The sequence below is a fragment of the Antrostomus carolinensis genome, unplaced genomic scaffold, assembly GCF_000700745.2.
Source record: "Antrostomus carolinensis isolate BGI_N321 unplaced genomic scaffold, ASM70074v2 scaffold14064, whole genome shotgun sequence".
NCBI classification, from domain to species: domain Eukaryota; kingdom Metazoa; phylum Chordata; class Aves; order Caprimulgiformes; family Caprimulgidae; genus Antrostomus; species Antrostomus carolinensis.
In genome coordinates, this window is record NW_010311489.1 from 15,831 (window position 1) to 38,590 (window position 22,760).

Here is a 22,760-nt window from a genome sequence, read left to right on the forward strand (position 1 = left end):
CCTAAATCTAGAGGTAATTATTATTTGCATTGTAATTATGCCTCAGTTGAACCAGAGGCTTTGCAATGATCTAAAAACGAAGGACATTTTGTGGCAAGATCTGGTGGGGGGTTTTTTTGCTGGCAAAGCTCCACATGACTTCAGAAGGGCCTAGGATTTGAAAACTGAAGTGCAGGCTGGGTTTCCTTAGTAAGCTTTGTGTTTTCTTCTCCCCAGGGGATGAGCGCTCCCGGGAGTCTCCAGCCCCAGCTGAAGCACAGATGCAAGCCGGGGTGGAAGGCGGTGGAAGGGTGAACCGCTGTTGCTGGAAATGCTCCGTGACGCAACTCAAGAAGATTTTCTGGGGTGTGGCCGTGGTCCTGGGCGTCTGCTCCTCCTGGTCAGGTTCAACCCAGCTAGCAAAACTGACCTTTAAGAAATTCGATGCACCCTTCACTCTAACATGGTTTGCAACAAACTGGAACTTTTTATTCTTTCCTTTGTATTATCTTGGACATGTTTTTAAGTCAGCTGAAAAACAGTCTCCAAAGCAAAGATACAGGTATGGGAGCTTTTTTTTTTTTTTTTCCTGCTGTGGCTCTTGCATGCTGCTTTATCTCTGGCAGACATTTTATTCAGATCAGTCAGTTAAATCAAACTTGTGTTTGCTTTCCTCTCCAGGTTTGTTAAAGGATGTTTTGACTTCATTCTCTGTCCTGTGCTAGGTGGTATGTTATTAATCTTAATGTGATTTCACTCTGACAGTAAGAAATCCAGGTTTATTTCCAATACATACAAGTCATGTAATGAAAGTCCACATTTTCTGCAATTACGTCTCAAGAGTTTTCTGTTCAAACCTCCATGAACATGATTTTTTTTATTAATATCTTCTTCCTCTACCCACAGCTAACTTTTATGGCAATCTCTGAGTAAGCTAAGTAAGCTTTTATTTTCCAAACTCAGGACTAGTGCAGTGCTTTGAATAGCCAAGTAAAAAGTATTGCAGTATTTTCCTGGCATTATGCCCCTGACACTGAAGGCCAAGCTCTGATCCCAGTTAAACTGGATCTGTTGTGTTTATTTCCGGGAGGAAGAGCAGTCATAACCAAAGGCAGCACTTTGTCTTCAGCACACCTTGTCTTTACAGCAAGCCAAACCCACAAAGCCCTAAGCGCTCATGGAAAACCCTGGGTGCTCGTCCTCCATGAGGGGCTGGGGATGCTCTGGCTGCTTGAAGGACTGCCTCTTGGTGAGCACTCCTTCATCTCATCTCGTTTTGGCTTGAGAGGTGTCTGGGACAGATGGGATGACTCAGTCATCAAGATGTCTCCCATCAGAGAGCTTCCCCGATACATGGAAGGATGTGAACAACGTTTTCCCCTTCTGTTACACAGTGGGGCTCACAGCCTTTTAATGAAGTAGCTCAGAAAGTAAACAGTAAGAAGTACACATTTCTCACCTTCCAGCTGTGCAACAGCGAGGTGGAAACTTACTACAGGAAAAATCTAAGAAACCAGGGGTATTTGGGAAATGCTTTACCTCAGATGACTAGGATTAAGATTATGAATTTTGCTGCTTAGCCATCATTACAGTTTCTTCATCTTCTAAATTGCTCAGGGGCTGCAGATAAAGGAATTTCATTGTTCACTGCAGGTCCTAGAGCAGTATCCATAAGTTTTAAAGTCATTTTCATAAGATGCCATGTTTCCTGCACTTCAATCTTCAGTTTGTATTTGCTGTTTCCTCCACAGCAAACATGGTTGCTTCAGAGGTGAGAGAAGTATGGAGGTTAGAGAAAGCAACAGTTTAATCTAAAAACAATAACAAATGTTAGCCCAAAACAACTACCTTTTCATTTCTTTGGTTTTTACGTATTTGTCTTCCCAGCTGCTCTCAGATAATGTTTTAAATACTGCTGAATTCTGGGGTGAGCAGTTGTGGTTTGCCAGATCCCTGGGGTTAAAACCAGAGCATTATACTCTTTGTTGCTGCAGTTAATTGATATGGTTGTTAGTTTTATGTTTTCTATTTAATTAAATGATGGCTGAGTTGAAGAGCAGGTGCAAGCCCTGCAGCCTGTTTGGGATGCAGGGGACCTCATTATAAGTAAGCTTGCAGCAGGCTTAGTGAAGAACATGCATTTGTGTGTCTGACCAGCAGGTTGATTAGGGTTAATTTACTGAGTTTTTTTCTTGGTGTTAGGGTAGACTTGGGCATTTGGAGAAAGAGCTTTGGTTCCTAGCTTTGCTGCTGATTTGTTTAGTGGTTTTGAGCAAGTCACTGCAGACCTCTGATTTTCTTGTACTTTCTGTTCATTTGGATGAGACTGTCCTTCAGAGGGAGGACTGTTCCTTACCGTCTGTTTGCTGTACCGTCTGCTTCAGCATGTCCACTGTCTACACTGGGACCTTTCAGTGGTCCTGCACTAAGAGTTACTATAAAAAGAGTTGCTGTTCATCTGCCTGCTCCATTATGGATGAGATGTCACATGCACGTACATCTGAAAACCCAAGTGTTGAGTTCCAGCATCCTGTCTTAATTATTCCCCCTTTTGCATATTTTATATATATGCATATATAGAGAGAGAGACAAATACAGCGGCTCTGCAGCTCTATATGAGGCATCACCATCTTCAGGAAAGCTTGTATTCCAGGCACAGTTGGACATATTAGGGAGACATTGCATGGGCTTCTGGGTAGTTAAAATAAGACAGTTCTGACCTGGAACTAACAGGCAACTTGCTGAATCACTTGCTGCTTCTTTTATCCATCACCTTCATTTATGTTTTATATACTATCTAAGCTCTCTGGCAGGAATTTGCAATGAGATAAATGAAAAGGTGGTAGTGGGAGAAGATGGAAATACGACATCTAAGTCACCTTAGCAATGAGGTAGTAAAGGAAGGAATTCTCAGATCTTGCCTACACAGGTTGCTATAATCCACAGGCACCTAATGTTTTTGGCAGCAAAGCTCCCCAAGGACACCTGCACAGCCACCTCCTCTCAGCAGGGCTGGGCAGCTCAGCCTCCTCGCACCATGGCACAGGCAGTGCCTTCACACCTCCCCTTCCTCGGTGGGCGGCTTGGCGGGGCCTGAGCCAGCAGGCATGTTTTGGGGTACCCTGCCGTGCAGCTAGAGAGGAACCAGTAAGGAACAGCAACCACTAGGGAAAAATATACAGAAGAGGGATCATAACATGTAGGAACAGTGAATAAATACAGAGTCTCTCCTACACAGATTATATGGTTTATTATGAGTTTAAATTCCTATTGTATTATACCAGTATATATATATATATACACACACACACTATGCTGTATATATATTAATATATATGGTTTGTAGTTTCACAGAAGAACATACCTGTCATGGACACAAACCAGTTTAAAGCTGCACAGATTTTATAGCATGTATAATTGTAATAAATTTGGCACCAAAATGCTATAGTAGCACATTAAATTTAAGAGCAGGTTTATTCAGTTTCTTTAAAAGATTTTGAGTATTAGGCCATAGTGTAAAGTATTAAGGATTTCTGATTGACCCATAGTGCATAGTAAGGAACTTTCTATTTAAGCTGAACTAGACTATCGGTTGTATCTTCAGCACAGGGAGAGAGTCACTCTTCAAGGCAAACCAAGACTCAGTTATTCATGTCCAAACTGCTCTAGGCTCCCTGTGCAGCTCCACCAAATGCCAGAGTTGTGCCCAAGCGTAGACCGCTCAGGGAGGACTTGTCCCGTGTTAGCTACCAAGGATGCCACCCGCCCTTGGCACAGGACCACATGCATGGGGAGTGATGCAGAGAGCTCTGGAAGGCCACAGAAGAGCACACCAGCGTCAGCGCCACTCTCTTACTTCTTGTGCAAGTGCTCACTAGCTTAAAATAAAATTACAGTAACTAAATTGTCATTCATTTCAACCACTGTCCAGTCCAGAAATAACACATGTAATGATTTGTGTGCTTAATGGATCATTTAAGACTACTTCTTTTTGGCTTCATACTTTTTGCTTCCAAATTGCTTTATAAAACAACACATTTAATCTGATGCGCTACCCTCTGTCATACCTACATTATTAATTTATGAGGTAGCATAAATTAAAAGCACTAGAGCTTAAAGCTCCCTGGCTACATGAAAGATTAAATTAAACTCTGTGTAAGATATTGCTTAGCTTTGCGTATCTCTAAGCAGGACAAAACACACCTTTTATAAAGATTCACTCTGTGTGTGCCAACTGGAAGAATAATGGAGGATTGTGTTCATATTTTAGCAGGAGAATACCTCAGAAAGCTTGTTTATTTTGATGGTATGGTCTTATCTAATGATTTTTTGAGAAGGAAAGGGCAGGACTTTCCAGAATGGTTTGCATGATTATTTATTTATTTGTTTATCATTTAGATCTTGATTTTTATTTCATAAAGCATTAGAGCTCAAGAAAACACAAGAAGCTAAAACTAAATATCTTCCATAACCTTGACTAGAGCTGATGTGTTGGGTGAATGAAAACACCGTTGCACATACCTGCACCGATCTACAACCACATTTGACCATATTTCAACATGTTCTTTTTCACTGAATCAGAGTTTTTTCTCTATACTGCCCACAAATCAGCTGCCACTAGTCTTTCAGAATTGGAGATTTTTCTTTGAAAAGAAAGAAGAAAGTTGTGGGTAAATACAGTTATTTATTTGAAACAGAACCAAAATACTGGGGGCAATGGTGATAGAGGACTAATGTAGTAGATCTCACGGTGATTTACCAGCATATTAACTTCACAAGAGTCACTTTTGATTTACCTGCATATGGGCTTAGAATTGAGACTTAGCTCTTCAGTGGCCAGAAATTATCAGCACCATAACTTCACCTGATGTCCAGGACAATGTGGGCCACTTTCTAAATGTGTTTCAAATTTATTTCTGCTAGCATGGAGGAGACAAGGCACTAGCCTGGCATCTGCAGTAATTCCAGGAGTTGAGTCCATTAGTTTGATCCTGACTCATACAAAAGGCTGCACCATTGGCACTGCCCTCCTCTTCTGCAGCAGGCAGAGAACCCGGCCTTGCAGTGCTGGTAACAAACCCTCTGGCCATGATAAAACTCTTAAGGGGGAAGAAGATCAGAGCCTGATTTGGAGCGACTCGATGCTTTTTTACTATTGATTTTCAGCATTTTGTATTCATGAGTCTCTCTTACCCATCAGTATTAAAATGTTGCAGTGTGGTTAACCTTTGGCATCCTACTGATTTATATTACTACTTAGGTGAGAGCTTCACCACCAAAGCAGATAGCATTAACAGTGTCATAAATAAGCTACAAAGGCATCAAGACGTGATGAATACAAATGTTTTCAGCAAATGCCACCCAATGAAGCTTGTTTTCCTTCAAAAAACTTCAGTTTATAAACTCTATTTGCCTAATTCCGTACATTAGCCTTAAAATAACACCTATTTACTTTGTGTTCCTCAAAATAAAATCACTTTACAATTCAAGTCCCCACTAGCTTGTTGGGGAAAAAAAAAAAAAAAAAGAACAAAAAGAACCCTTGAAATTAAAAGATTTAGCGTCTCATTCTAACCCAAGTTAGATAGATGAAAGCCAGGAGTAACTGCAAATTAAATCAGTTTGATCTCTACAGCAGCCTGCCAGGATTTCCCTTTGTGATTGGTATCAAAGCAATTAATTAAAAGATGTGGATATTGTGCAAGAGGTTTATCATGGTCATCCGTGTCTCTCCTGCAGGTGTCTGAACTGTTGTTGGTGATGTGTTATTGATAGGCCACAGTATCACTTCTCAGACTGTTTCCACTGAATCTGCATTTTTCTTCCAGGGGTTCTACCTGAAGACAAGGCCAAATTGTACTATTAACAAGTAGCAGTAGCAGTGAAACCTTCTGCTGGAACAATGTGATTATTTGTGGCAGGGGCAGCACTGGTGCGTGTCTGTTGGATGTCCAACCTTCTCTGCATATAGAGTTAAGCTCAGGCATGGAGCATTCATTTGGGCTTAGCTCAGCTGAAGCAGAAGCCACAAACCCCATGGTGATGCTGTTGTTAACCTCTGTTTCTCAAAATTAAGTAATTACCTCTTCCTGATGAAACTTATGGTAGCTGCTGCCTCCTTCCTTTTGAAAATACCATGTGTCCCCATGTGACGTGGGCTAGGGGTGTGTCACCCCACAGCAGTTCTGAAGGTGGCTTCTCGCTTTTGTCTTGACATAATACAGCTTTGCTGCATTATTGCCAGATTATAATGTAAATTGTCATTTCAGTTGCTTCTTTAGGATCCTCCTTTTTTTAGGTGATTAAAGATTAATGTCACAGTTTCTCGCTCTTTGTGGCTCTTGAAAGTTTAAAAACAAAAATTGTTTAGCTAGCTGTCAAACTTGTGCTCTACAGGGTGCCTGTTCTTGAGAAAATAAGTAGTTCTCCAGCTCCGCAGTGTTTCTAGATTATCTTCCTGTTCATGTAAGTCTTTTCTACACAATGAAGACAGTACTAGGGGTTAGATTAGCAAGGAAATCTGCCACAGCTGGCTTCTCAGTGCCACACTGCATATTCCAACACTGCTGGCTTGGAGCTGTACGCCCAGTTTCCTCCTAAAATGCACAGGGAGAGCACCTGCAGAGGAGACACAAACATGAGGCAGGAAGGAGGAGACACGTAAGGTAAATAGCAGCAAAGGCTGAGGAGAAAGAGAAAGTCTGTTTGCCAAACTTTAGCTGTTCATAGGAGCTCTCAACCATCCCAAAGTTAGGTGGCACTCCTCTTGATGTTTTCCATTGAAAAGCTTAAAAAACTGCTCCCAGACCCATGTTAAAGGTGGTAGCTTTTCCTGCTCCTCAAATGTATGTTGTAGGAACCTAGTACTTAAACTGGGCTGATGATGTGAGTGACTGGCAGAATGCCCCAAAATTAATGCCTGAGTACTCACTTCTCTGGAGGTAGCTCTCACAATGTGAAGTCTGCATATGTGCCTCAGAAACATAAGGTGGCATTTACCTCCCTTTCTAAACCTACCTGAGCTTTTCCATCTCCTGAAAACACCTTTAAGAGAATTTTTTTAAACTTCTGTTTGTCTGGTTTACTAATTACTTCTATTCAGTAGCTCACACTGCCTTGGAGAGCTCGTGTCTTAGCTTCTGTGAGAAAATAGTCGTGGTTCTTTCTTTAGGAAACCAATTCTTTCTAATTTAGCCTCCCAGTTTATACTTGGAGATTGTGTTTGCTTTTCAGACTGTAACGTTCTGAAAAGAGCTTAACATTCATGCCTGGTGAAAGGCTTTCCCTTAATCTGAAGATCCTTCATCTGTTGAGGATCACGTGTTCTGGGCTTTTGGACCTTTGTGGAATGCTAATGGAGAATAAAAATTGGGTACTACCTGATCAGGAGAAACATACATTGCTTAATCTTGAGCCTGGTTTGCAAAATCCTTCCAAGGATGATTGAATTAAGTGGTGTCCTGTAATTTTGTCTTGTTGTTCCATTACTTTTGTCTTCTCTGCTGTGACTTGAACAGATGCTCTAAAATAATTACATTATATGCCTCCTATGAGGTAATGGTACTTGAGGCAAGGACTAGAAAGAGAAGTAATTGTTCTTGTTACCTGAAGACAGGACATGTGCTATGAAACAATCTGTTTATGTAATGACTTTTGCTTAAAGCAGCACTGAATGATCTCTGGTCAGTAGTTAAACTACATTTCATTAATTGGCTCTTCCTCTGGTTAGTAAAGCAAGCAGCCAAGCTTCCACACTGCTAGGGCTTTTCTCAGAAGACCTCCAGAACAAATCCACCTATACTGATCTTGATGCTGATCTCTCTGCACTGACTGAGACTGTGGAACCAAAGCAAACCAGGCAGAAGGCACCTCAGAGGTCATCTCCTCCCTTCCCTGCCTCCAGGCCTGACCTGCATGCACAAACAGAAAAGTAACTGCATTTTATGTCTGGCAAAGGAAAAAAGGGACCAGGAAGATAGTGTGTGATCATGTTTACTGTGTGGGGAAAGAAGCAAAAAGCTGAGGTAAGCATGAATATGCTGTTTTTCCACTCATCATAACATGGAAGAAGACAGAGTTCATAGCTGGTCTTTTTGCAGAAAGTGTTTTACCTTGGTCATGATATCAGGTACCTTGAAACTCAGTGCACAAACTCATTGAACGGGGACTGTCATAGACAGGTTCTACCATGGTGTTTACATCAGCAGCAACAACAACAACAAAACTCAGGAAGGAGTGATAAGGAATTCTGCCTTTGTTTTGTTTTTTTCATCCCAGATCTGTGTCAAAATATCTTGAAGGCAACTACCTTTAAAGCTGTTTTAAAAAAGGAAAGTGCCTGTATGGCAACAGACTTTGTAGCTATAATTAACAGCTCTCAATAAAGACGGATGATACAGTGAGAAGTGTTGGAGGCTGGCAGTACTACAGAAGTGGAAAAAACCTTTTTGTCCAGCTGCCTAGTGGTTATGGACCATGTCCAGATTTCCCAGGATTGTTTGTGTTTTTATGAAAAGGCAGCCTCATATAAATGCACAAGTACCTGGCTGAAGATGCTGTTCAGTCTGGGTCTGTGGGAGCCGGCCACCCTTGCTTGTTAGTCAAAGTTATAGCTGGTAAAAAGGGAGAAGTAGCCAAAGGTAAAGGCTGGCAGCCACACAGGTATATGAACAGGGCATCATAAATTGAAAAACCCTGTCAAGCAGCAACATAATGTTGTCTCTGAATATCCATGGGGTTTTTTGAAGGAAACAATGGTAAGATATGAGCTGATGGGCAGACAGATTTGTATATGTACTCACACACCCATGTACAATCATTTCTGTGTTTTCCAGTGCTAAGACACCTTTCCAAACAGTAGCTTTCTGCTAGAGAAAATCCAAAATGGCGAAGACAAACAAAATCGGGGTTTGTTACCTTGTTCACCTGCTTTGGATGGCATTTAGTGAAGACTGCTTCTCTTCAGCCTAGCTGTAGAAAAGAAACAACACTTCCGTTGGTCTGTTTGTCAGTCCCTGGGATCAGGGCTCAAACTCAGTGAGTTTAAAGGAAAGAGCCCAATTTACTTTATGACCTTACAGTCATTGCCATATCATTGGGGGCTCTTGTCTTCAGCAAGCCTACACTAACCAAGTCCACTGTGGCTGCCTCATCTGTTCCCTGTTCCTCGTATCTCCAAGTGAGCGCTTCCCCATGTGGAGCTGGTGTCGGTTGCTCATGGTTTGTTAATTTATAAATCACGTTCCTTCTCTTTGGGACTGGGGGGCTGTTTACGAGTTTACTGAAGCTGCTTATTTCACGAGCACTTAGAGACTGCTGCAACGTTTCCTTTATATTTTTGAAAACCTTCCACTGCCTCAGTGAAATGTTCAGACTCCCACAGGGGAAGTGGGCCTCTATAAACCTTACTGAAGGATGGCATCCCTCTTGTCTTTCAGCAGACATAAATGTTAAACACCAGGGATCTCAAATCATCGTGAATGTCCCTTCAGTGACAGAGCAGTATTAACCTTAGTGTAGTACATTACTAACGCTGGGCACCCTTGGATGGTATGAGCCCAGGTTCATTCGCTACAGAACTATATTCCTCTATGTCATCTGGCATTTGCCCTTGCACTGCATCTAAAAAAAATGTTTTGCTTCACCAAAATTCTGGGGTTTTTTAACTTAATTCTCTTCACCACATCTGTTGTAGAGCCCAGCCAGGCCAACTGCAAATTGTATCCTGCTTTTTCTCTACTGAAAATGCATCTTTCTTCAGTAGTCTGGCTTATTATGCTTTCAACTGGAGTACATACAGATTTCCAAGTACAGAAAGATAATTCTTCAGGTGTGAAAAGTTCTCCTATTAAATAGCATACTAGAAAGTAGTGAGAATTGCACCTCTACTTTCAGTACTTCTTCATGGTACCTAGGATAAAAATTAAGCTACAGCTCTGTAATGCTGTCTGATCTTTTCACCATCTAACAAATGGTGCTGTTGTTAGACCATGTCACCATGATATCCTGAATATCAGGTCATAGAAACATGGAGTAATTCTGGCTGCTGAGAACCTGGGGAGGGAGGTCTCTTGTCCAACCTGCTCAGTGCAGAACCACATTATATCTACTTTTTTATTTTTATAATGGTTAGTGATCTGCAGACACTGAATGAGACACAGCTAGTTTTATTTAAATTTATGTGTACTTTATTGCATTTTTTAATGTGTTGTCTCTAGATACCCCAAAATTTAACGTACCAGAATGCATTGGCATGAATGGTACCCATTCTGCTGCTGTTTGCCCCTTTTTGCCAGAGCCACCTTAAGTATTTGTCTGTCCTCAGGCAATAACATGTTGATTCAAAGCCTGAGGATTTGATTTATTTTTATTTAACCATTAAATTTTTTTAAAAAATACATTAACCCACTATAAAGTGTTTCTGCTTACCTTATTTTTAATAATCAAGCAAATTTTCATCTAGCATTTTCAGTATTTCATTAAGTTCTCTATATTAAATACGATGGGCCCAGTCAGCACTTGACTGTAGCTAGCACAGCTCCACTGAGTCTCATGACAGCATGCTGACTACTATGAGAGAAGGGTCTGACTTGGTGAATATTCAAAATATCAAGTTAATAACTATTTAGATGTGTTTTGTCTTTCCTTCTTTTGGAGGAGAACTCAGGCTTTGACCAGGCTGAAATTCAGCCTGCTCCCCCATATTATTTTTTAAAAAGTGTATTTCAATTCTGGAAAACTGAAGTAGAAAAACTTAATGTTGAAACTAGTATCGCAGAAGAGTATACACTGACATACAGCCAAATACTCAGCTGCCTTCCATTAATGTACCTGCAGACCTGCACTTCCTCATGAAATTTTTACCAATTGAGGCTAACTCTCTGAAAGTCGTATAGCATTTAACAAAGAGTTCTATTGATTTCATAGACTTTTCAAATAACTTAAACAACTGTGCTCTCCTGTAGTTCCAGGTAATTCCTATAATGCCATTACTTTCTGCCTTGCTAGCTTCCACATAGCTTTTTTAGTAGAAGTGTACTCTTCATCATGTAAAAGGAATAACTGTAGGGGGCTATGATAAATGTCAGATAAATCATGTATGGATTGGAGAAGGTGAGGAAAGAGCTAGGTAGCATCAAACAGAGTGAGTGAGGTGTTTGAAACAAGGGAGGAGCTTTCTAATGGTGTGCAACTGAGCTGTCAGGAGTCTGAAAAACAAGAGGAGCCTGAAAGAGTAGTTAGTGTATGCTTGGGATTTGGAGGTGGAGGGGCAAATGTGGTCTGTTGTGAGAGCAGACTGTGTGAGCTTGGCGAAAATGTTAACAGTCACGTGAACAATAGTTCTTTGAGCTCTTCTGCAAGCTAAGCTAAATCAGTAAATCCTACGTGATTTTAATGGACAGTGTGCTTAGTGTAGTATTGCTAATGTATTGAGTCCTGGGGCTGGCTGCAGGTTCTTAGCGTGGGATATTCCAGAGCTCAGCAGCCACGGAGCCATCCAGGTTACAGGGGTCCAGACAAGTCACTCAGGAGCATCTAGGGAAGATTTAAACCTATCAGCAGCAGCTATTTAATGTCTTAACAGATTTGTTTCTTAACATGAATGAATGTACAAGTAAAATTTACCAAACTTAAATATATTTACTTGGGATCTTTTCAAAAGTGAGCATCGAATTGGCTTTATTTTTAGGTAAACCAGAGTCACAATGAGGACACTCCTTTTGAAAATCTTACCAGTTATATGTACAGTTAATTGTGGGCCTCACTTTCGGCTGGCAAGTTGCAAAATGTTGTCTGCTGTTTTATATTTCTTGAACTTTGTTTTGTTTTAAGGATTCCAGAAAAAATAACAGCTGGCTTCCCGGATGTGTTTGCTGCAAGAAACCAGAGACAAGTAGTTTTGAGAAACTGGAGACAAGTGTGTTTCCTCTGGCGCAATTGTGCTAAAAACAAACTGTTCTCTTTGTCAATGTGGCTTCAGACACTTTCCACTATTATGCTGCTGGTATCTGGAGTCTCATTACCCAAAAAGCCTTTGTCTAGTGCAGAACAGTAAATAACCCTGGATTTTAGGCACATGTAGAAACATCTCATTAGGGAAACTTGAAAGAGAGATGACAAACAATGTCCTGGAATCAATCGAATGTCATGATCCGAATGCGCAAAGGCAAGTCATCCTTCCTCAAGTAACTCAGCTACTGAAGGCTACAGATGGGTTTGCCTTCAGCAGGCGTTTGGTGTTTGCATGCCTTTGGGCTAACAGGCATGACCATGCAGCTCTTCCGCATGAAGCATGCTGATGGCACCTATTAGATGTTGTGCAGCTGACAGGAAAAAGATGCAGTAGTTCATTAGTTTTGTCATTCTGTTGAATTCAGATGTTTTCAAAAGGAATGGCTCTGAAAGCTTTGTAGTACTGAAGGTGCATAATAATTGCATCAAAATTGCCCATCTGTAGCTAAAGTGAGATAATTGCCTAGGCGTATTCACGTTTGCAGAAGAGATTTTGAATAATAAATGTTTATAAAGCCCTTGTGTCATCATGTTATCCAGTCCTCACCCCATGAGCCAAACTCAATTCGTTTACACTCGTTTCAAACCAAAATTATCTCCTGTCGATGCAGCCCTGGGCTTGGTGAAGATGAGAGTCTGGAGTAGTGTAAGTCACCTGAAATTGGGTCCCAGCTCTCCAGCAACATTTTTGAATCAAATTCAAAGAGAGTAATCAGCAAACCCAGCTGATTCCTTGCTAGTGTTATTTTCTATATCTTTAATAATTAATTTAACTAAATCACTGGAGTTTAGGGGTGCCAGTACTGATTTCCAGTGATGCTGAATGGTGGTCCTTCTTGAGGGGCAGGGCTTGTCATAGGGTCAGATCCACAAAAGGGCTGAGAAATGGTGCCCCGTCCTGCAAACAGGCATAAACATCTACATGTGGCTTCCAGCAGATGCTTCCCCTCCTCAGGAGCCTCTCTTCTCTCTCAGAGGCAAAGCCTGAGCAGATCCATCCTCACAAACACAGACACGCTGAGGATATTACAGGACTGGCAGCAGCAGGTGAAATGAAAACCCATCTAATTAGGTTTATCATGGCTGATCTAACCTGCTCCTTCAGATAAGCTCATTAGCACAGACTCAGCTCACTCGAAGCTTTGAACATGGTCCATCCATGCTTGAAAGACGTGCCCTGGTTTAAGGGCATGCTTACCTGCTCAATCCCTCCTCCACAGGGTTGTGGTTTGTAACTGCTCCCAGGTTCTGGTGTGCTCCCTTTTTCTGGTAATTAAAGACACAAACAGCAGTGACTAGACAAGATTTGTTGATGCAACTTTGTTATCTTATGCTTCTCCAAGAGTTAATTAATGTTTTTTTCCATTAGACTTGATACAAATCACGCTGATATCTCCATTATCCTCAGTATGCCTGACTGACTCCTAATAGCTGCCTTACAGTCTTTGCAACACATCTGATGCCTCTCCCATGCTCTCGTGCAGTGACTAGAGCTGCTCTTTCGAGCTCAGCCCAACTAAATGAACAAGCACGGATTATTTACAGTGGGGTGGAAAATGTTTCCAGCTAGATGACAGGATCACCTGCTTTCTGCCACTGTGTGCCACTGGTCTTTACGCGCGAATGGAGGAGCTGCCGTTCCTGCTGTGGGATCCCTTCAGCAAAAGAGCCACTTGCCTCCCCAACAGTCAGCTTGCCCTGCAGCTCTTCAGCTCATAAATCCTTGGTGCTGTAGTGAGATTTCAGCAGGCTGTACCTCTTGGGTAGCCCCAGCATGCGCATAGCAAAGCTGACTAGCTCTCCAGCACTGGGAAGGTAGTCAGCAACCCTAGCAGATAACTAAGCCAGCGTCCCCAGCCACCCAGAGCCCTGTGCACCTCAGAGGTGCTTTGCACACCTGCGTTGGTGAGGTTCTTCAGATCTCTTCGCTGCGCTAACAGTGCTCTGCCAGAGGAGTGGCACTCTTGCTGCTAGGGAGCCAGAAGAAAGTAGGGTAGCAAAACAGACATGGCCTTTGCCAGTTTTCTGAACAAATAGTTCCACCTCAGAGGCTGAAACCACATTGCTGCTCTTGTCACACTTCTGGGGAACAATCTGAAAAGAAATTCATACACGACACTAAAATTAGTAACAATATGAGCTACTGTTCAGTACATTTTTTTCTCTGTCAGGGGCTTAAGCTTGTTGAGTAACTGCTCTCTCTCAATTTCATCACAGAGCACGAAGTTTTGAGAAAGGTTTCAGCCCAACCACTGAAGCTCTTTATTCTGGTTGTGTAGGTGTGGTATTGACAGAGCCAAATTTAACAGTTACAGTAAAACGAACTAGATTTTGTGTTGTGTACATCAAGGGGGTTGGATAGGGATATTGCAGGGCACTGTGACTCTGAATAACTCTGTTACTGAGACTCTGTGAGGAGTCAGGATATTTTGGGTAGCATTTTTGAGGTTCTGCTGCTGGATTCTCTACTCTTACTGAAGACTGTGGTGAAACTGTAATGACTCAGTTGGAATGAGTGGTGAATCAGTAGTGAAAGCTGTTGGAAATGTCTCCTTATGGTTGCGTACATAATGTATGTGTGTATATATGTAAATATGTATGTGTGTATACATATGTGCGTATATATGCACATGCTGAGCCCCTTTACCTTGCAAGAGCAGAGGTATCCCAGAGGGGTAACAGGCTGGTTTACTTTTGACAGTCTTCATACAGTGTTCTGCAGATCAGGAGATCTCCTGGAAAATATAAACTGTTGAAAAAGAAAGGAAAATGAAGCCACAGGTTTTGTGCTTTCTAGCTATATGGTAAATATGGGCTCATGCCCTTGACTGGGGTGGAAAAATCCCCTTGCACAATGTGTAACTTTCCCTGTGGGTCTTAGTGGGAAAGCACAGTCTCCAGGATCAGACCCCAGCTTGTTTGTTGCTGGAGCTGACACCTGCCTTCTCGCAGCAGGAAGGCTGCTTATTCTCAAGCATCTGTCTGCAAGCACTGCCTGGTGCCGCTCTGAAAATCCCTTCCCCCTGGACAAACAGAGCTGGAGCCCCGGGCAGGGGGACGAGGCACCCCCAGCACTCGCCTGCTCTCAAGCACGGTGGTGCCTGCAGCACAGGTTGCCCCGGCTGGCTTGTCATTGGCCCCCCACCACCACCCTGGGCTGCCCTCACCCCGGGCAGAGCCCTGGCTGCGCAGGGGCATCGGGCTGCAGGATGAGCTCTCACCTCTGTTTACACCACTTTCCATCCCACTCATGTTCAGTATAAAACAAATGCCCTTCAACAGCCCTCTTCACTCTTCATGCACCTACACATTTTTAAAAATCCGTAGCTTGTGGCAAATGCTCCTTCCTCCATAGCTGTACGCAGATACTGTCCTCACTTCCAAAATGCAGAACTCCCCTTGAGCAAAGCTTTGCAACTCTCCTGGATTGGAATCCTACCGTGGTGGATGCCCTGTGCAAGAGATGCCATGCTCAACCTTCCTACCTCTATTTTAAAATCCAAACTTAATCACCCATAATTCCTTTTGAAATCAGTGGGTGGTGACAGTCTTCAGCCCACTGAAAAAGTGAGTACGTTGGGTACCTGAATATGAATTTATGTTTTTAACTTGGTGTGATCCTCCTAGGATTTCAGTGTGGAGGTGGAGAAATCCAGTAGTTCCTCGCAGCTTGCTCATTTGTGCTGTCTATGGATTATTTGTCAAATTCTTTTTCTATTATCTTCATGAGTAATTCAATGAAGCTCAGCAACACCAAATCCTTTGTCTGTGTTGCTTTACTTTCTAGGATGATTTATGTATACATTAAATGTGATTGCAGGCCATTTTCTAACACATCTAAACCTCAATTTTCAAAGATCTCTGGGGATGCTCTAAGTTTTAATAACAGCCTCACATAAACCAGTTACCCCATTCTGGCAGTAAACATGAGTAAACATGGATATGAGGAGTTAGTAAAATAATAGTTTATTTGTTATTTCACAAATTATACTCTACAATCAGGGAGAATTCTCTTTTAAGAGTGCGTTGACCATGTACCCTAAACTTGGTATATTTATCCTTGTTGTTATGTGTGCTATTGATCCTGAAGAGAAAAGGTTAACTATATTTTTATTGAATTATCATAGCAATCAAATAAAATTCACATCACTATGTATCTTTAAGGTATTATTTCATGTTTTCCTGTTGAGCAGCTAACGTTGTTTGCTCCCTTCTCCCGTATAATCTTGAAGCTGCCTGCTCAGCCTCTCTCACATGCTGGGAATATTTTGGTTTATGGCTCAGCCCACCTACCAACTATTTCAGCTACTGAGATGCAGTGAGCTAATTAATGCATCCATCATCTTACACATTCTTCAGATGTCATGAGCAAGGAGACTTAGCCTAAATCTTCTTTGTCTTATTCTTTGTCTCAGGCTCAGCACTGGCTTAACTCAAGCCCGTACACTGAACTGTTCATTCATGTATTGTTGTTCTCTCTTTATTGACTTCTAATTCCCTTCCGCTCCTAGTGTGCATGCTAGATTAAATCTCCATTATCTAAGCCTGCGTCTCCTTTGCCTAGCTCACACAGCCATGTAAGTATCATTATTGCTTAATATTTGCAAGAAATTAGCATCCAGCAAATCCTGTTCCACACCAGCAGCTTGCGCTAGGTGCTTTTCCAATAGGGAAACAAACCCAGCTCCTGTGCCACAGAGCCTGGAATTGAGGTTGAGGCACATGTCTGCTAAAATCTGCTGTTTTTCATTTAACTGGTGATTGCTGACTTCTGCAGCTGCTGTTCAGGGCCATGTGGAGGAGGGCTGTGGTCCTGCTGTGGAGGGAAAGTCAGGTAGAAGTATGAGGACATCGTGGGATGCTTTTCTTACCCTTTCATGGACCTCACCATGAACCTAAGAAAAACAGCATATGACACAGTAGCACAACCTGGCAGATGATCAGGAAGAGAAATAATTACAAATGTCCCTATAGATGAGGATAAAACCAGATTTTCAAAAGGCCTGTTCCCTCTTCTGCCTGAGATCTGCTTTCTGCCACCGTACCACTGCAATCTCACCCCGTTAATGTCAGAACATAATGTAAGATGTCCAGACCCTATTAATGGCAGTGAAAGAGAAGCCCTGTGTGGGAAACAGGCAAATGACAAGTCTCCCTGTGAAGTTTCCCCAGAAAGCTTGCAGCACTGAGCCCAGCATGGCTGAAGTGGCTTAACCGGAAGACGTTTGTGAAATCCAAGGTTGAAAGAAACCTTAGAGTGTTAGAAACATGTAAACCTGCTTTTCCACATAATGCCAACAAGTTATCTGGTTAAATTAATCTGTGTCTGAACTTAAACTGAGATAAGTGCTTACAGAATATGTAGGCTGTGATACATGCCCAGCAGTAGTTCTGTTGAATTTTTCAACACCCTCTGCTATGCATGTGTAAGGATTCACAGGCACACCAAAACAGGCCAACTAACTATGCTCCTCTCCTCTGTTTTTAACCACTCTTAGAACAGCCCCATGCCTCCTCCTTGTCTGCTTTCTGCTATAAACCCAACCATTTTCATTTCCCAGGCAGTCCATTGTACATGGCTGCAATTGCACTGACCATAACTGCAACCAAACGGTATCCGATCCAAATTATGTAGCGCATTCTGATATTGGCCTCTGGAACCACAGATCTGGGAGAGGGCCAGAAAAGCCATTTTACAATTATAGTCTAAGTCATGGGCTTTATAAATCCATTATTAAAAAAAAAAAAAGGCAGAGTGGGCATGCTCACAAGGCAGGCATTAATCATGGCCAGGTAAAGTCCACTCCTCTCCTAGGTGGCAAGCCGCAAGGTTTCAGCAGGCGCTCCGTCCTGCTGCAAGGACAACCCGCGCTTTTTGCCCTAACACTGCTTTTGCCCTGTAATAGCAGGGAACAGATTTTTTGCTGCTGTCTGTACAGCTGCTCTGGAAGCAGAATGTGATCCTGGAAGTAAGGATCACAAGGTCATTTTCCAAAATGAAGGAAGGAATAAGCATGTCAGAGGAGTAGAAGGTGGAAGACAAATGAACCCGGTAATTTCGCATCTGACAAATACTTGGCTCTCCTCACTGCAGCTTGGCTTTCAGAACCAGCAAAGCACAGGGAGGCTCATTGCACAGCCCTTACTCTCTCACTTAGAAAATCACAGTCCCACACTCCCTCTAACTCCTTCTTCCCATTAAATCCAGGAAGATGCCATAAACTGCAGCTGTATGTCACAGAGCTATTTCATTATAGCCAAAAGTGAGTGCTGTAAAAATGGATGTGCTGCAGACTTAGCTGACGTAGATCAAAAACATTTGATTCTTATGGTCAAAAATAGTCAAAGCACAGGAATTACTTTTGCAATCCTAAATCAGATTATAGTAGGAGAGGGTCTTTCCTGATATTCTTATGTTTTATTTTAGAAACCCTTTATCATAAAAGGATGTTCATCTGTGCTACAGTCAACCACATGGTATCTAGCATCTAAATGTAAGAAAACTCTTTAACAGGCTCTATTCCAGACACTTCATTAAAGCCATTACCAGAGGCACATCAAAATGTAATAAACACAGAAGCAGATAATGGTCAGAACATTTCTAGCATGAAATGCATGATCTATTCTGATTAAGGGAAATCCAGGTTAAAAGCTGTCATTTTCATTTGGCAGTTTCAAATGTCACAGTCACATTTCTGAGACAAATCCAGATACCATGTTCCTGAGTCACCTCAAGTTTAGCTTAAATGTCAAAGCACTCTTCTCACAAGTCTTCCAGGTGCTCTAACCAGACAGTGTATCTCCACTCTGGATAATCCTGACTCTTCCTCTGTCTGCTACACTAATTCCCAGAAGGTATCTGTTCGGGTTTCTCTCCAGAGATGTAGTCCTAGTAAATCCCAGCACCATCACAGTACCTAGTATGGATGGTTCCTCATCACAGAAAGAGGTGCCCAACCTGACAGGGCCAGCTGGCAGACCGGGCACATGCAGCACAGACCCAAGGCTGGCAGAGTCTAAGCTGAGCTGAACAGATGATCAAGAGCTTATCACAGTGATTCGTATCATTCTGTCAATGACAATAGAGCTGTACTTTTGCTCTGCACTTACGCCTAAGGGGTTCAGAGTGCTTTAAGTAACGAAATGGTAATTTATTCTCACTGCTCCTGAACTGCAGGGAGCTCCACTTGTCTTACAGGCTGAGTGAGGGTAGATGGCTAATGCAGCCAAGGTGAATGAAGTGGAAGAGCAGGAAGAGAAAAACAGTGGCAGGGTGTCCCAGGGGTAGGATTTCTTCATGTGTGCTTCAGTAGCTGCCTCCACCACTGGCAGCTACTGGAGACAGGACAGGGCTTGGCTGGACCAAGGCTGGTAATTCCTACATGGTCCAGGTCTGTCCCTTCACAGACACTTCTGAGTGAATGCCTCATTGGCACAGATGGGGGAGAAGGGAAGGCTTATGTGGTATTACTATTTCAATAATTTTGATGCTGAAGAAATGGGTACGGCATTTGGACCGGCAAATGGGTTTTCCAGTTCATTAACTCAGGAGTTCTGCATCTTGTTCCAAAATATTCCTGTGTTATTACTGTTGCAGATAAGGGCTCCTTTCTGGTTTCCAGTCTTTCACAAAGTAAATCAGTACCTTCAGTGATGACTGGGTTGAAATCGTAATTTGCAGATTCACAGCCAAGATCAGGATGGCACATTAGATGCTAGTGAGGCACCAGCTCACTCCTCATCAGGGCAGTTTTCAAAGTCCTTCTCTGAACAGAACTGTTTTCTTTGCAGTGACGATCACACAAAGCAGAGCCAAAAGAAACCGTTTAGTAGGCCATAAAAATATAAAAGAAAAAGAACAAGTACATAAAAAATGTCACTAGGAAGGAGAGCACTGTGTGCTCTAACAGCCTGATCCAAACCACACTGACATTCCCCCCACACATGCATGGTAATGACAAGACCCTACTCCTTTGTATTTTTTTACTTCTGTGGCACTAGACTCTGGACAAAGACTTTTGCTGTTCCTCCGTCTCTTACTGTGTAAGAGTAAAACCCGAAAAATATGAAATATTTCATAGAAATAGTTTGACATTTTTAAAACAGGCAGGTCAGCACTCTGAAGCACAGTATCTGTGGAAGGCTTCAGATTCTCAGCAAATTTCTTCCTGCCTCTGAAGAACAGTTACATATCCCATCCAAACACATAAATAATAATGGCTAGTGTTGTGTTCAGAACTTCCAGCAATTTTTAGTCACAAGCACTATTTTGCTCCACCATCTCAACTCTGAGTCTGGTTTTTAAATTTGACAAATTTGAACCTCTTTGAGTTCTGCCTCCTTCAAATTCCTGAGTATCCCTCACCACAGTTCTCATTTCTGGTCTTTTCAGGGACTTCAAATAGATGTAATTTTCTTATAACCTCTAAGCAATATAATTGCTTCAGTGCCATAATCTCTTTGTTTACTTGTAGAATGAATCAATTTCTATCTGATCTTTCTCTTTCCCCTTATATTTCCTCTCTGTTCTTTTTAATATCACGCTTGCTTTACTTCATTCTGAATGAAGCAATCGAGAGCTAATAACCCCATTAAGCATTTACATTCTTATTTTGTCTCTAATGAAGATGTTGGCAGAGAAGTCCAGAGTAGGACATAGACAGCAGCTGAAAGAAAAGTCGATGCCAAATGTGGCTGCTCTAATGGCCAACAGTGAGGACACAAGGATGACCCACATATGTGCCACTCCACACTTGCAGTAGTAACCGGGGAGGCAAATAATGATAAACCTTTCTGGAATTCAGAAGAGCATAAGTCTTAATAGCCTTGGCAGCTGACACCAGATTTAGAGACCTGATCCCTCCAGTACAACAATATGCATAACAGGGTCACAGTGGCTCTTTGAATCTGGGGTATTTGTTCACTGTTTCTCCTGCCTCTGGACCCCAAGTTGATATCAGCATCAGCATGCAAGGCTCTGCTGGAGTTTGTTATTCCTGACACAGATGGGGTCATCTGCATCTGTTGCTGTCCAATGGACTGCTTCGTAGCTCTCTCTTTCACTGGCCACATCCCAGAGAATGATAGAATGGTCTGGGTTGGAAGGGACCTTAAAGATCATCTAGTTCCAACCCCCCTGCCACGGCAGGGACACCTTCCACTAGACCAGGTTGCTCAAAGCCTCATCCAGCCTGGCCTTAAACACTTCTAGGGAGGCGGCATCCACAACTTCCTTGGGCAACCTGTTCCAGTGACTGACCACCCTCACAGTAAAGAATTTCTTCCTAATATCTCATCTAAATCTACCCTCTCTCAGCTTAAAGCCATTTTCCGTTGTTTTGTCATTAACCGCCCTTATGAAAAGTCCCTCCCCAACTTCCTTGTAGGCCCCCTTCAGGTACTGGAAGGCCGCTGTAAGATCTCCCCAGATCCTTCTCTTTTCCAGGCTGAACAGCCCCAACTCTCTCAGCCTGTCCTCATAGGAGAGGTGCTCCATGCATGGAACATAGGAGAAGATGTATATGGGCATGTGGCTGCTAATGGCAGATCTCTGGAGACATCGTTTTATACCCTGTGTATACTCAGCACATAGGCAGCCCTTTCTCTCAAGAAAATGACACAGCTCCCAAGGAGAGAAGGGTCTGTAACTCCTTTGGAAACAGAGGATGCTGCTTTCAGCAGAGGCAGAGAGGCAAGTGTTACCAGCTTCCAGACTCCTGAAATGTCAAGGGCTTTCCACCTGGGATGTCTGGGAACTTGCAAAGAGCTGATGAAAGGAGCTGGAAATTTTCTGAGTTGCAAGAGCAGAGACAAAGCATGTTCCTAGAGCTGCTTTGAGATAACTCAGCTTCCTCTCTGGAGGAAGGATCCAACAGGAAACTCAGTTGTCCTCCTTGCTTCTTTGAAGGGTATAAAAGAGGAAAGCTCATGGCCTGCAGAATAATAGAGTATGAAACTGGGATTCAGTTTCTGAACCATCTAAGAGTGAGTGGCTCATCAATCCATAGGTATAAAAAGAGCTTGAAAGAAGAACTACAAGAATGTAGGCCCCTCAGAGTGCAAGAAGACTGAAAGACAAATGTGGCTTGCATCCATCCTCCGGACCTGCCTCTGGTGCTCAGAAAGAAAATTAAGTTGATGCTCTGTACTCTATGTCTTGAAAAGAGTCTTCAGAGAAAGTTTTGCTTTTCCATAGGATCCTCATGTAATACTGTCCGTAATTTTACAGACTCCTTTGTAACTCTGAAAAGTAGGGAGGAGAAAATTCCTTAGAGACAAGGCTCTTGAACTGGCGTGTGCATGATCTCTCTAGCAGAGGCAGGTTTATGGTTACTTTTAATATTTTCTCCTGTGGGTCTTATTTATGAAGGTAACTATAACTCTACTGTAAGGCTATGGAGGCAAAACTCTACCTCAAGACATAGTTCTTTCTTGGCTATGAAGCTTGGGTCAACAGTGCCTTTTATGCAGTCATATTGAAGAGTTGTTAAGGGATAATATAAAGGGTCATTAATAAACTGGGGAGGCAAATAGTTTCTTTTTCCAGGAGGGATTTTGAAATTTTAACAGAAATCTTGTTCCAAACAGATGAAAGGAGGAATCCAAGAGCATTCACAGATAAGAAATTAAAAAACCCCCACTTTTCAACTAAAATATGTTATTGCCTATTTTTTTATTATATTTTCTGCTGATTTTGATCACTTCCATTTTTTTCCACTATAGAATTAGTGAATATTCATTTTGAATTAAAAAGACAGATTTCACCTAAA

General features: G+C 42.3%; 1 protein-coding gene across 1 annotated transcript in view; it reads left to right on the forward strand.

The window, feature by feature from the left end:
• Positions 1-216: 216 nt before the first annotated feature.
• The window catches only part of SLC35F3 (solute carrier family 35 member F3), a gene marked incomplete at its 5' end in the record, with an annotated part of 49,884 nt that continues 27,340 nt past the window's right edge, over positions 217-22,760 (forward strand). Inside the window, one exon of the mRNA XM_010166756.2 lies at positions 217-541. Within this exon, the coding sequence (XP_010165058.2) occupies positions 217-541 (325 nt within the window). The remainder of the gene's footprint in view (positions 542-22,760) is intronic.